General features: G+C 38.0%; 1 protein-coding gene across 1 annotated transcript in view; it reads left to right on the plus strand.

Moving 5' to 3' along the window:
- The window catches only part of BTBD16 (BTB domain containing 16), a 39279-nt gene that overhangs the window by 3264 nt on the left and 21612 nt on the right, over nt 1-14403 (plus strand). The window contains exons 3-10 of the mRNA XM_070945972.1: nt 949-1108; nt 4042-4162; nt 5172-5248; nt 5347-5490; nt 6038-6163; nt 7662-7776; nt 9822-9891; nt 11675-11805. Of these exons, the coding sequence (XP_070802073.1) occupies nt 949-1108; nt 4042-4162; nt 5172-5248; nt 5347-5490; nt 6038-6163; nt 7662-7776; nt 9822-9891; nt 11675-11805 (944 nt within the window). The remainder of the gene's footprint in view (nt 1-948; nt 1109-4041; nt 4163-5171; nt 5249-5346; nt 5491-6037; nt 6164-7661; nt 7777-9821; nt 9892-11674; nt 11806-14403) is intronic.

Raw genomic sequence — 14403 nt, forward strand, 5'->3', positions numbered from 1 at the left:
AGATAATCCTGCAAGTATTATATTTCACACCGACAAAAGAAATAACAATGAACAGATGGAAACTGCCATGATTTTACAAAAGAGGCAAGCCTCTTGCCTTCTGGATAAAGAAGCTCAAGAAAATGGTTAAGGGTGTTACTGCCATAAATTGCCTATATATAGATTTCTCATTCGAGATTAGAGTATTCATTGGATTGCTTGTGTTGCATTGCCAACCTACCTTCTAACAACTGTTAATTAGAACTCTTATAGCCTCATTCCTCAGATGATCTATTTCCAGTCTGATGGATTAGAGGGAAAACCTAACCACACCAAAAGGTATCACCTAAACTGGGTACCTTCAGAAAATGCTGCATCACTTTTACAGCTAAATCACCTTGTCAAGATGTGTCTTTGTTGCTTCACAAAGGCCTACCTCTAGCCTCCCAATGCCTTTCACCCACCCATTTTTACAAAAATTATCACTGAGAATTTTTGACTCAGATTTCATTTTCCTTTTGCTTTAGAGTGAGAGGAAGGATGTGTTATTATGTAAGCCATTTTACATAAAAACACACCAGAGATTCTCTTCGAAAAATGTTGGTAGTCTCATAGAGAATTGTTTAACAATATTATAAAGAATTCACTTACAATTTTTCTTCAGTGAAAAAATTGGCCGACAACTGTCATTATCTCCATCTGTCATGGCTGAAACATGAGGGGCGGGGGAAGTAGATTGAGATATCTGAATGGCCCTTAATCCAGCAACTTGATCCAAGACAGACAACTAGTTTATCTAAAGAAAAAAATAAAATAAAGGCAAGAAGCAACACACTATTTTATTTCTATGACCTAACAATATTGCCTCTGAAATTTGGATTGCCTAATTATTTCCTTGATAGAGCAGACAATCAATCTCTTTAGATAAAATGTTGAGGGGATAATGGGCTAAAAATGCTTTTGTATAAGATTTCAGGACCCATGAAACCACGTTTCTTCCGCAATCAAGCAGGACCCACCAATCGCTGGCAATTTCCATTCAGTTCACCCTGTGACTTACTAGGAATTTCACAGAGTGCTAAAGCGAAACAAGATGGCCTCCATAAGAACTTGATTAGAATAATGACAGGTAAGGTGATAACTAGAAATACTGGCTGGGTTCAAATTCCACAATAAGAAATGTATTTGTTTTATCCTTCATTTGTTCTGTCCCCCTTCCCCACACAGGCAAACACACAACCAGGCACACCTGCCAAGATTTTATTAAGCAATCAGACTAGAAACCCTTGCAGATAAGAGTGGCAGTAAACTGTGAAATGCCTGCCAAGTCAGTTTTCACTCACAGTCAGCAAGAGAGAGAGTTTCTCCTCAGTCCGATTCAGTAGCAAAAAGTAATCCACGAAGCAAGAATTAGCCAAGGTCCAATCCAAAATATGCACAAGCCAGATTTCAGGTAATGCGATGTGACTCTCTTTTTAACTTTGACCGTCACAAAGCCTGAAGAGCAATCACACCCACTTTTATTCCTTGTGGAGTGTGGCTCAGTGACTCAGCTCAATCTCTGGCCCTCCCATACCTCTTTCGTTGCTGTGCACGCTTCTCCCTCCGACGCTGCCTGGGATCAAGCCAGGATTCATCATCCTCACTCCCTATCTGTTGTTGTTCCGATATGCTTTCGTCCTGGTATATTCCAGGCTGTTCCTCTTGGCCTTCGGATGGAACCTGAGGCATTGCCAGAGAGGAGGGTCCTGGAGAGGGAGGCCTTATCAGTTCCTCCCCATCACCTTCTGAGTCCTCTGTTAGGACAGGCTCAAGAGTCGGGGTCACAACATCATTTGCTAACAAGTTATGAATGCAAGGGTACATGTACTATGTGAAGCAGAGAAGTAAAAGATATACAGGTAGTCCTTGAGTTATGACTACAATTGAGGCCAAAATTTCTGTTGCTAAGTAAGGCAGTTGGTAAGTGAGTCACACCCTGTTTTACCATCTTTTTGCCACGGTTGTTAAATGAATAAATACAGGGTTAAACGAAACATGCGGTTTTGTTAGCAAATCCAGCTCCCCCCTCCCTTGACTTTGCTTGTTGAAAGCTGACTGGAAAGGTTGCAAATGATAATCACATGACTTGGGATACTGCAATTGTTGTAAATACATGCCAGTTGCCAAGTTCCCAAAGTGTATCGAATGACTTTGGGGATGCTGCAACAATCAACTGTGTGAAAACTGGTCATAAGTCATTTTTTCCAATGCCGTTGTAACTTTGAGCCGTCATTAAATGAATGATTATAAATTGAGGACTACCTGTAAAGATTTAGTGGAAAGTGTCATTCTAATTAAATACATTTTGAAAAATGCCAGTGAACTATAAAAGATCAACTTAAGACCACATGTTCAGAAAGGAGGATCGGAAAACCACAGGCCATTTACCGGTAACTTCTGTGCTGGGCAAATTATCAGAACAGACTGTCAAGGCCTGCATCTATGAGCACAGGGAAAAGAATGCCCACATTATCAGGCATCCTATGACAGAGTTACTAATTAGAAAAACCAAAGGAATGCTGTGCACATAGCATAACCTGATCTCAGTAAAAGGCCAGGGAGTCTCATATGATGGCCTTGTGAAAACATGGATAAAGTGGGCTTGAGTGATTCAGTACATTCACAGCTGGTTGAACAAGTTCACCCAATGGCTTCTTATAAAATGGTTGTGTATCAAGTGATGTTCCCTGGGGCTTATCTTCTGCCTTGTGCTAATCAAAAGAATTGGAACTCATTTGGGGAACTGAATTAAATGTACAGATAATTGTCAAGCTAGGGGAGCTGATTAACACCTTAAGGGACACCTTTGTTTATCTAAATTTACAAGGCCACCCAATTCATAACAACTCACAATGATATTAACAGAGTTGAACGTTAAAGTGGCAAGAATAGGTGCATCAGAAAAGGAAAACAAAGACAAGAAATAACAGTACAGGATTGAGGAGATCTCATGTAATGCATGAGTGAAGAATTTAGAGGTCTTACTGGATAACTAAACATATGGGTGCACCAGGCCAATGGACCCATAGAATGCAGCAATAGAAGCATTAATTCAAAATAATGGGACCTAATTGCTCAATTGTACTTTGTAGGGATCAAATCACCCTTGGATTATTATATCCAATTCTGGTATTGCACTGAGGTGGTCCAAGAAGTCAAGATAGTAACCACAACCATGTGTTTGAACCCCAGGCCCTTTTTATGTTGCAGATATCCCTGAGCTGGAGCAAAAAATTTACTAGGAATAATAAGGGTTATAGAAATAAAGTATTATGAGAAACTAGGGATGTTTGCTTGACTACACATTTGAAATGAAGTAGAAAACAGGAATCACATCTACAAACCAGTCCTTATGGCTGTGTTCAGATAACTCATTTTGATCATTGTGTATTCAGTTAACAATATCAAATTCCTGCCCTATAAAACAGAATTCCTCCTGGAGATTGAGATGGCCTTGATCCTGCTTGCCTGATTTATGTAAGGTGCTAAGGACCTAGTTTTCTCCCCCAGATGTTGGGTCAGAAGGTCTTGTGTACCTGTCAAGATTTATTGTTTTGTTGAATTGCTTGCTTTATTATTTTCTATATTTTATTTTTGTAGGAATATTTGTCATTTAAATGGTATACTTCCTTGAGTTGCATGTCAAGTGGGGAGCCATAAAATATATCAGATTTCTTTGCTGCCCATTCTGGCTTGAAGGAACTCTAGGCGGCTTACAACATTAAAAACTGTAAAACAGAAATATTTCTAGAAAACAATAAAATAGAATTACAATCAAATGTTCATGGTTCATTGTGTTGTAAAAATCCATCCATTCTCACCAATTTTCAGGCATTCAGGCTAGCTATCTGCAAGCAAACTTAAGGAGTCTGTTAGCAAAGAGAATGATATAATGTTGAAGAAACAAAAGTGCCTCTCCCTTTTATATCATACAGTTGAATTAATGGCATACACAGTAAATATCGGTGCTACCTTATAGTTACTGGCACCCTTCCTTGCATTTTTTTTCCAACTGTCCAGTTGATAGCCCTGTGCCTTGGGGCGAAGAATTCGGGGCCTGGAAAACAAGTGCAGAACTTCTCGATGAATCTATTGGCCAATCTTTTTCACATATGAGGTCCCAAATCAAACCCAAACCCAGGTAAGAGCCAGAAGTAGTTCTTAGTATAACACTGCACCAAATGCTTCAATATGGAAAATGTTAATAATTTATTTCTGGCTATAGATGCTGAAGAAGGTAATATACCATATGCAAGCAAACAAAAAATATGGTCCCATTATGCTTAGTAGTAAGAATATCCTTCCTTATATTGCTTATATATATTGCTAAACATTTCCAAACTTCTGCTCTTCTAAATAGACATTTTGGAATTTGAAACACGGGCAGAAGAAAGTTGGGAAAATTTCATATGTCAGGGTTTTTCAAACTTGGCAACTTTAAGATGTGTGGATCTCAACTCCTGCTGGCTGGAGAAATCTTGGAATTGAAATCCACACATGTTAAAGTTGCCAAGTTTGAAAAACACTCATGCTTGTCCATCACCCATGTAAGATGTCCCCAAAACGCATAATGGCATGTACATACATCATTATGTATTTGACATAATACATGCATTTGGCTGAAAAATATGCAACTGTATGTGGAAAATTATCATTAGTTACTGGGTTAGTTTCAAAGTAAGCTACCATTGGTTCTCATTGATTGGTGGAAACAAAGTTGGAAAATCAGTTTATTATGTATATAGTATATGTTAGATGCACATTAAGTTACAAACATTGATACATATTTAGCCAACTGCTACTATACTCCTATAATCTTACTACTCATAGGGCTGATTTTCTCATATCCAGAGAGATTTATATAGGTCACTTTACACTTGGTAATTATTACTGCATTATTTATTTATTATTTATTGGTTCGATTTATATGGGTAATTTAAGTTCAGATCAAAAATATTACTATTTTTCACTTAAGTCCAATCTTCCAGATGTCTTGAGGCTGTATCTTCTAAATTCCCTGTTAGCACGACCCCCACAATTGCAATCCTGATTCCTCTGGTTTGGGAAATTTAATTTATATAAATTATGGCTTTTAATTAAATTAAGTGCATTGAAATCATGGTTTCATCATCCATTCTTTTTCCACAAAGGACATTCTCCCGCCAAAGATTGCCCAATCAGATGCTTTTTTCTTATACACAGAAGATCACAGAAGGCATGGAACCAGGTAAGCCTTCTGAACTGAGAGACATAAACTGCATGACTGATTTTTCATCTCCAGAGAACTAGCTATGGCTTTTAACTAGCTTCCATCTCTCTTTTCAGATGTCACTTTGGACTGTTTGGGCTATGAATGGGAACTTCACCGAATGTATTTATTTAAATCCCATGTCCTTTCACAACTTCTTGCTGAAGCAGAACAGAATAGCTACTCCCCAAACACAAGAAGCGTATTGAAATCTAGAAAAGGTATTGGTAGATGTTCCAAAATTTATTTTTATATGTCTATAGAAGTGTTTAAGACACTGAGGTCTTAATATATGGCATCTTCTACTTTACTGGATTCACAATGGTTTACAGCCAGAAAATTTCATGGAGACTTACTGACTCTAAGTCATAAATCTATACACATATTTTCCAGCTGGAATCAGAGTTAAATTAGGGTTGGTATTTGCCTATAGTATTTTTACATTTCTCCCTCTTCTATATGAGCAATCAAGATGTTCTAAGATAGAAAATCTTAGAAAAGTGTTTAGTTCTTTGAAAATAACAATTAATAAATTAATAATTAATAAATTACTATTTAATTATTAATTTATTAATTAATATTAATTAATTAATTAATTAATAACAAACTATCATGAGATATTAAGCTGTTAGTATATTAGTGGGCAAAATGTATTAATGAAAAATAAATGATTTAGACATTTCTCTCTGTTTACTGTTGCCTTGAATAGGCCAAGTATGCTGCCTTTTTATAGTGTCGTACTTCCTGTGTGTCCAATGTTTTTGGCAGAAACCCGTTGTTATAAATGCTGTCTACTAAGTGGTCATAAGCCTGATGAATTCTGCCAACAGAAGGAAAAATTGCCAAAAGTCACTATTGCTCTGAATATTACAGATCAAGATGTCACTCGGTTTGGTAATACAAACTATCTTACTCTATAAATTGACTGTTTGCCATAGATATTAAGATGTTTCACAGGCCAGTATCAGGGAAAAGGTTATATCTCTCATTGTAGTATACTGGTTAGTAATTATTAAATCTTTTCCCACTTCATCTTCTAGAGCCTTTTAAAACTAATTTAAAAAAAACTTTAAAAAAATAATAAATGCAGGTAGTCCTCAACTTATGACCACAATTGAGCCTAAAATTTCTGTTGTTAAACAAGACAGTTGCTAAGTGAGTTTCACCTCATTTTACAACCTTTCTTGCCCCAGTTGTTAAGTGAATCACTGCAATTATTAAGCTAGTAACAGAATTTTTAAGAGAATCTGGCTTCCCCATTGACTTTGCTTGTCAGAAGGTTGCAAAACGGGATCACGTGACTTCGGAACACTGCAGCTGTCATAAATACTTGTTAGTTGCCAAGCAGCTGAATTTTGATCATATGACCATGGGGATGCTGTAACGGTCATAAGTATGAAAAATGTTCATAAATCGCTTTTTTCAGTGATGACGTAACTTCAAATGGTCACTAAATGAACTGTTGTAAATTGATGACTACCTGTATCTGAAAGCAAAAAAAAAAAAAAAAATCCCACCTGTGATCATTAACTTTGCTGGTTACATGGAAACAGGTTTAATATGAGTCCCCCATCTCTATCCTGATGACAAGCATATGAGACTAATAATAACTGGAAAGGAATGGACTCAATCTGTTCCTCAGACTCCTTGCATGGAAACAGCTATACTGAGCTTAGGGCCTACTTGTATTTTATGTCTTGCAACAGTCTGTACTGTTTTGTGTTCCCTAGATATCAAAAATGCTGAGCAATCCTTTTAAAAATCTACTTTGATCTAGAATGCATGGGTGACTGAGAAAAGCATTCTTGGTATCCATCTATTCAGAGGCGGGTTTCAAAACCTGTCGCTACCAATTCCCTCATGGGTGTACGTGTGCTCACACACATGTGCAATGCTTCTGCGCATGCACAGAAGCATCCGGGCGGGTAGGCGGAGCCTACTCCTGCTGCCGCTACCAGTTCACCCGATCTGGGTGAACGGGGAGCAACCCATTATTGCTTAACTGGTAGCAACCCATCTATTGTTTAAAATCATTGGTGATGGGAGCAACTAATGTGTGTATAGTGATAGTTCATTAGTAATTTCAAAAGTGCTTTTTCTTCCAAAAAGCAACTGGACTGTCTTGGTTTTTTTCTTTGAAAACATTTCACTTTTCATCCAAAAGCTTCTTCAGTTCTTTTTTCAAAGAAAAAAACCCAAGAAAGTCCTGTTGCCTTTTGAAGGGGGAAAAAAACACCACTTTTAAGACAACCATGATCTGGATGATTGAGAGTCTCCATAGACATTGTATAGTAATCTGAGTAAATATTCTGTTCAGGAGCAGGGGTAATGCTGACATCTTATTATATTTATAACCATGTGTTTATTGGCATATTCTGTTGATACAATGAAGCCTTTGCTGTTGCACTCAAGAACATGTACAATTCTGAATCAGAAGTGAATGAAGAAGATGTTCTAGGAATTCTGGCTGTAGCGGAAGTGTTACAGTTCCCTAGCCTTTTCCAAAAGTAAGTAGATTATGACATACCGTAATATAATTTGCTTGAGATTTGGGGAGTGGGTTATGCCAAGGCACTCCTCTTATTACAAAAATGTTCTGAGTGGGATGTCAGCTTTCATCAGCCAAAGTCTATCCCAAACTGTGTTTTAAACAATATTTATATTTAAATGCCAAGGGTAATTAGGTCAGTAATTGAAAACTTGTGGCTTCCTAAATTTTGATGAACTTTTATCTACCAGCACAGAAGATAAAAGAGAAATTCAGCAATATTTTATTTATTTATTTGATTTTTATCCCACCTTTATTACTTTAGAAGTACTTTAAGGGAACAAACATGCACAGTACTTCTTCCTCTTCCTGTTTTCCCCACAACAAAAACCCTGTGAGGAATGTTGGGCCAAGAGAGTGACTGACCCAAAATCATCCAGCTGACTTTTGTGATGAAAGCAGGGCTGATCTCTTGGTTTCTAGGCCAGTACCGTCACCAAGCTGAGTCTCTACAAGCAAACAGCCATCAGATGCATTTTAGCCTCAGAATTTCTTTAGCCACACAGTGGGAAATTCTGGAAGTGTGTCTCAGTGATTCTTCAGAGAATCATCTTGAAGACGATTGCAGAATTCCGTACAGGAGAAGTGTAGATTCCCCATACCTGATCTAAACTATTGTTTCTCTAGTAATATTGTAAAGCAGATGTCACAGACTTCACTAAACCTGCAGGCTTTCAAATATGTTCAAAGTTATCTCTCATAACTTCTAACCACAATGGAGTACTACCAATGATCATGCTCCTATAATTCTTTTGGGATTAAGAGATGTCCGATACATTTGAATGCTTCCAGGTTGGAGAAAGCTCATGTTCTCTGCCTGTCTGGAAACATTGAATGAATTATCTAAGTTGTATAGTTTTAAATGTGTTTTATAAAATTTGACTCTAAAATTGACTTCCTTATTTTTGAAAAAAAAATCAGTAGTTAAACAAATTTTTAAAACATTGGTGGACTTCTGCTTTAAATTGCTAGAGAAGTGGTAAGATGAATGAACATTCACTGACAGGCAATCTTAAACTTGCAAGTTTCCCCATTTATGCAAAAACATTTTTGTGATGAAACAATGGTGGTGCCTGGTGCACAATTCTTCTGTCTTCTCTCTTTCATAAGATAAACTTGAAAGTAGGTGCATCGTGTAGAATGATAGTTGAAAGACTGGGTAATTAAGTCTTGAAAAAAAATGTTAACAATTATTTTAGATGGTGAAAAACATTGTATCAGGTTTCTACTGTAGTATTCGGGCAAAATTTTTAAAACACTTATGTCCATGGATGTCTCACCATCATAAAGTTGCTATTTACTTTGATATAAATAATTGTTTTTCCGTTGCTTGGGGATTTTAATAAAGGGAACAGGAAGGAATTATTGTTTAATTTCTGTCTTGATGTGATGTCTTGGGTTAATTTCTCTTTCCCCTTAAATTTTGTTTTAAAGACACAGAATATTTTGATTTCCCTTCATTTCTGTCTTGTCCCTAAATGACCTTTATAAAAAATTCAGACAAGTTGGCCAGCAATTCTAAATAACTACTTTTTGCCAAGAGACTACAAAGAACTCCAGAGGAGCCATTTTTATTTGTCTGACTGGACTGGGGGTGAGGGAGGGAGAGAGCAGCCTTACTCGTCCCACAGAGAGATAAAGTATTTGACCGAAAAGCAAACCATGTTGTCCCTGAGAGAATTGTATAATTAAACATGAGGTAAACAAATATTGTTTCCCCGCAACAGTAGTCTGCTATGCCCCTTGAGAGGATAAATGCTGCAGAGTGAGCTAGGCTAAACTGGGTATGAAGAGAAAGGATTCAAGATGATTCTCTGAAGAATCACTGAAACACACAGCAGAATTTCCCACCCAGGGGCTAAAGAAATTCTGTGACTTGCAAAAATGCATCTGGTTTGCTTATAGAGAGCCAAAGGCTAGAAAGATTACTTGTATTTCTCATTTCCTTTTTTTCATTCTCCTCTTAACGCTCTTCTTGCTTATAGCTGAATCTTTTCTGCCCAGGTGCATCCAAGTCATGAGAAGAAGCATCTGTCCTACCAATGTCTGTAGGTATTATACTGCAGGCTGCAAGGTGAGCTGCAAATTTAATGGTTTTTCTTTTAAGTAGTAAGCGAATATATATTAGTCTTACCGGGTACATTTTGCTTTCCTTATATTTGTGCAAGTTTTTGTGTAGTTGTGATGATGATCTGAAACAATTAGGTAATTACAACTAAATAAATAAATAGGTAATTAGAACTATCTTAGGTAGACATCATGTTTACCTAAGCTAGACAATTAAAATGTCTTGCGTAGCTTCTTCTCTGGTAATATTGTACTACTAACTAGAGCATACAAAACATTTGCTAGACCAATTCTCGTATACAGCTCATCTGTCTGGAACCCGCACTGCATATCAGATGTAAATACAATTAAGAGAGTCCAGGGATATTTTATGAGAAGAGTCCTCCATTCCTCTACCCACAATAAAATACCTTATGCCACCAGACTTCAAATTTTGGGCTTAGACAACTTAGAACTACGCCAACTTTGATCTGACCTAAGCGTAGTACATAAAATTATCTGCCACAATGTCCTACCTGTCAATGACTACTTCAGTTCAACCACAACAATACACAAGCACACAATAGATACAAACTTAAAGTAAACCACTTCAAACTTGATTGCAGAAAATATGACTTCAGTAACAGAGTGGTCAATGCCTGGAATGCACTACCTGACTCTGTGGTTTCTTCCCCAAACCCGCAAAATTTTAACCTTAAACTGTCTACTGTTGACCTCATCCAGTGGTGAAATCCAATTTTTTTTTACTACCGGTTCTGTAAGCGTGGCTTGGTGGACGTGGTGTGGCTTGGTGGGCATGGCTTGGTGGGTATGGCAGGGGAAGGATACGGCAAAATCTCCATTCCCACTCCATTCCAGAGGAAGGATACTGCAAAATCCCCATTCCCTCCCTACTCCTGGCAGAAGGATATTGCAAAATCTCCATTCCCATTTCACTCTGGGACCAGCCAGAGGTGTGGTATTTGCCAGTTCTCCGAACTACCCAAAATTTCCGCTACCGATTCTCCGAACTACTCAAAATGTCCGCTACCAGTTTTCAAGAACCTGTCAGAACCTGCTGGATTTCACCCCTGACCTTACCCCATTCCTAAAAGGTCTGTAAGGGGCATGCATAAGTGCACCAGCATGTCTACCGTCCCTGTCCTAATATTCCTTTTTATTTTTACTCTTACTCTTTTCATGTATTCAAATTCTGTTTATACTTTTACCTGTTATCTTATATATGCTTGACAAATAAATAATAAATAATAAATAAATAAATAAACTGACTTCTCTACTTCATTTCCCCCCTTCCTTCTTCATCAGTTGGTTGCCTCTTACTGGGTTTTAATGAAACTTGCACCCATTTGTTCAATGAACAGATTCTTTACTTGTAACAGATCCTTTACTTGTTCAAGAAGGAGGTTTCTGGAAACAGTTTTTGAATAAATTGGGTGTATCTCCAGGATGGAAACCAACAGTTCTGCAGATCTCTGGTTGTAGAGTTGATCTTCGAATTCTTTAGAAATTGAAAACAAAAGATATTTTTCACATACAGTACAGAAACTTAGCGCAAACTCAACAGAGATCTGCAAATCTTCCTGGGTGCAATTCTAAATGTATTAGTTGCACTTTCATTTTATAACATTAGATTTGGAACTGTTAAAATTTCATCCAAAAAGAAATGAATGTTCTTTTTTTGTCTCCACTCAAATGTAGATTCAGTGGTTTAATTTCCAGTTTCTGCCACAAGATGGTTCTAGAGTTCAGAGTTTCATTAACTTCTCTTTTTCTCCCCATTTTGGAAACAGTATAAGCAACCTTCCTTGATCACTATCTGTGAAAGATGGACTGAGGTAAACCTTGTCCCACAGCTTGGCTCGCAGATATGTCTGCGGAACCTGCCACTGGAGCTGCTACAGAAAGTGCTTAAATCTCCAAGGTCAGAAAGTACTTAGTTAAAAAGAGGGGTTCCTGAATGCAGGCGTGGTCTTCTTAGATTGAGTAAAGGTCCATCAAGATAACATAAGAAAGGATGCAAGTTGTTCCAGTAAATCTCCCCTGCCTGGCAGCAACTACCCCCAGGCCTGAAATCACTTGTGCATGCTGAAGCAAGAACCTATAGACACATCCCCACCCGACAGCAAGCCCCCCCACCCCCAGGCCTAAAATTATGCATAGCTTCTCATGCACAGTCTGGCATCCAGAAATAGCCACCCTGGACCTGAAATTGTTAAACTGGCATGACTTACCTGCCTGCTGACCTGGTGCAAGCCACCTCGGACTTACAACTTCCTATCAACTTCCCTTCTGACTTTGATTATTAAAACCTGGCGGCTCACTTAGTGACCCATTATCCTCAAGAAACGGCACTGGGGACTGCTGGGATTGCCATCACTAAGCAACGCAGTCATGTGACATTAAGCCTTTCAACCACATTGCTTACCAGTGGAAATTCTGGTCCCAATTATCATCATCATTAATCAAGGACTACATTGTAATGGAGTAAAATGCAAGCACTGTTTTAGCAAATATAAAATAGCAGGCGTTGCAGCATAAAATGCAAAGAACCCGTGTGTGTTAATCTTCCCTTAGCAGAGATATCATAATTATATAGGTAGCTGTTAACTACCTTACTTGTAAAGATGTAGAGATTAAGGAGAAAGGAGGTACAGCAGAGTCAAACTGGTCCCGCTAGCTAGACCAGACTTAAGAAATCAACTCAACAGGAAGGCTACCTTTATCCATATTACTGTGTTTCCCTGAAAAGAAGACCTTCTTGGATAATAAGCCCTCCCCCAAAATATTTAAGCACATGTGTAGCTGGTCCCCACCATTTCCTCTGGTTAGAGTTAGGGAGACAGAGCTGGAAATCAGATAAGACGGCAAGAGGGGCCCTGTCTTGCTTCACGTGCCCCTAAATAATAAGACCTCCCCGAAAATAAGGCCAAGCATTTATTTCAGGTTCAAAAAAATATAAGACAGGGTCTTATTTTCGGGGAAACATGGTAGCTATATTAAATGGAACCTTTCAAATCTGAATATTATGATCTGATTCAGCAGGTAATGGTTGAATCTGATCATTGTGAATAGTGAAGCTAGGCGGACTAAATGGTCTTGTAGTCCCACTTCCCATGCATATTTCTTGGAAATATTTGTTGTTGTTGTTGTAGAAACAGTAACACTAAAAAAGTGAACATCTGCCAATTGCCCCCACCTTTCAATATATTCTATTTTTCCTGAGTTTATAAGATTGGAGCTTCATAATAAGAAATGAAAATTGACCCAGGGCAGAAAAAGAGAAATGAATGATCAGTGTACAATTATCCATTTTAGCTTTCTTCCCACTTCCCCTTTGTGGATTTTATCCCCAAGTGATTAGGTAGCATGGGTCCTGAATACAGCTTTCCAGACAAAAGTGTTGGTCAGCTGGGGAGCTATATGTAGCAGGCAAGTGACAGGTCTTCCAGCTCTATTTGCTCAAATTCTCCATTTTCCTACTGAGTTACAGTATATAGCCAAACTATTTCATTTCCACTCTGGTGCTGAAAGTTGCCCACATTTTCCACACTTCTAATCTTTGAACAGACTCTTGTCTTGTCTGAGCCTTTCATTAATCTTCTTGGAAAGCAATTAGCTTCCTCCCCCAAAGTTTTAAGAGCTGTTCTTTTCAAATTTCCTTGTTGGTTTTCACAAAAGCCTCTGTCTTCTTGGGTTATGTAATATTAGTCTGGCCATTTCTCAGCCTCATCTCCTCCCTGAAAAGTCTTCTTTATGGGTAGGATGAGGGCCAAGAAGATAACATTTCATCAGATTAGTTTAGGAAGCAACTAGTTGCCAAGACTTGTCTTGATTAGACAGTAGATATTATACTAGCAATCCAGTGGAGATTCTTATTAAAAATGCAGGAAATAGCAATAGCACTTAGACTTATATACCACTTCACAGCCCTCTCTAAGCAGTTTACAGAGCCAGCATGTTGCCCCCAACAATCTGGGTCCTTTTTTTATCTCAGAAGATGGAAGGCTGAGTCAACCTTGAGCCTCTCAGAATTGGAGTGAGCAGTGAGTTAGCCTGCAGTACTGCATTCTAACCACTGTGCCACCGCATGTATAGAGAATATGCATCAGTAAATGAAATTATGTTTTGCTTTTACAACAAAGTCATATCTGACTGCTAATGTGTTGAAAATATTTTTATAGATTAGAAGTAATCATCATAATATTCTAGACCAGTATTTCTCAACCATGGCAACTTTAAGATGGGTGGACTTCAGCTTTCAGAATTACTGGCTACAGAATTCTGGGACTTGAAGTCCACCCATCGTAAGCTGTCAAAGTCAAGAAACACTGATCTAGATTTTGGGTTGGGCTTTCACATTTAAACTGCAACATAATCAAAATTCTCTGGACTTCTTCCTTGTTAAAGTTGGTCCCTGTACCTACTGAAAACTGAAATGGCATTGATGTTAATCTTAACTGCACTATTTCAAAGGTTAAAATATTTTTTTAAAAAAAATATACAAGTTTGTGCCTTTGGC

Source organism: Pituophis catenifer, unplaced genomic scaffold (genome assembly GCF_029215685.1).
Source record: "Pituophis catenifer annectens isolate HBS135680 unplaced genomic scaffold, rPitCat1.0.hap2 SCAF_6, whole genome shotgun sequence".
Classification (NCBI taxonomy): Eukaryota; Metazoa; Chordata; class Lepidosauria; order Squamata; family Colubridae; genus Pituophis; species Pituophis catenifer.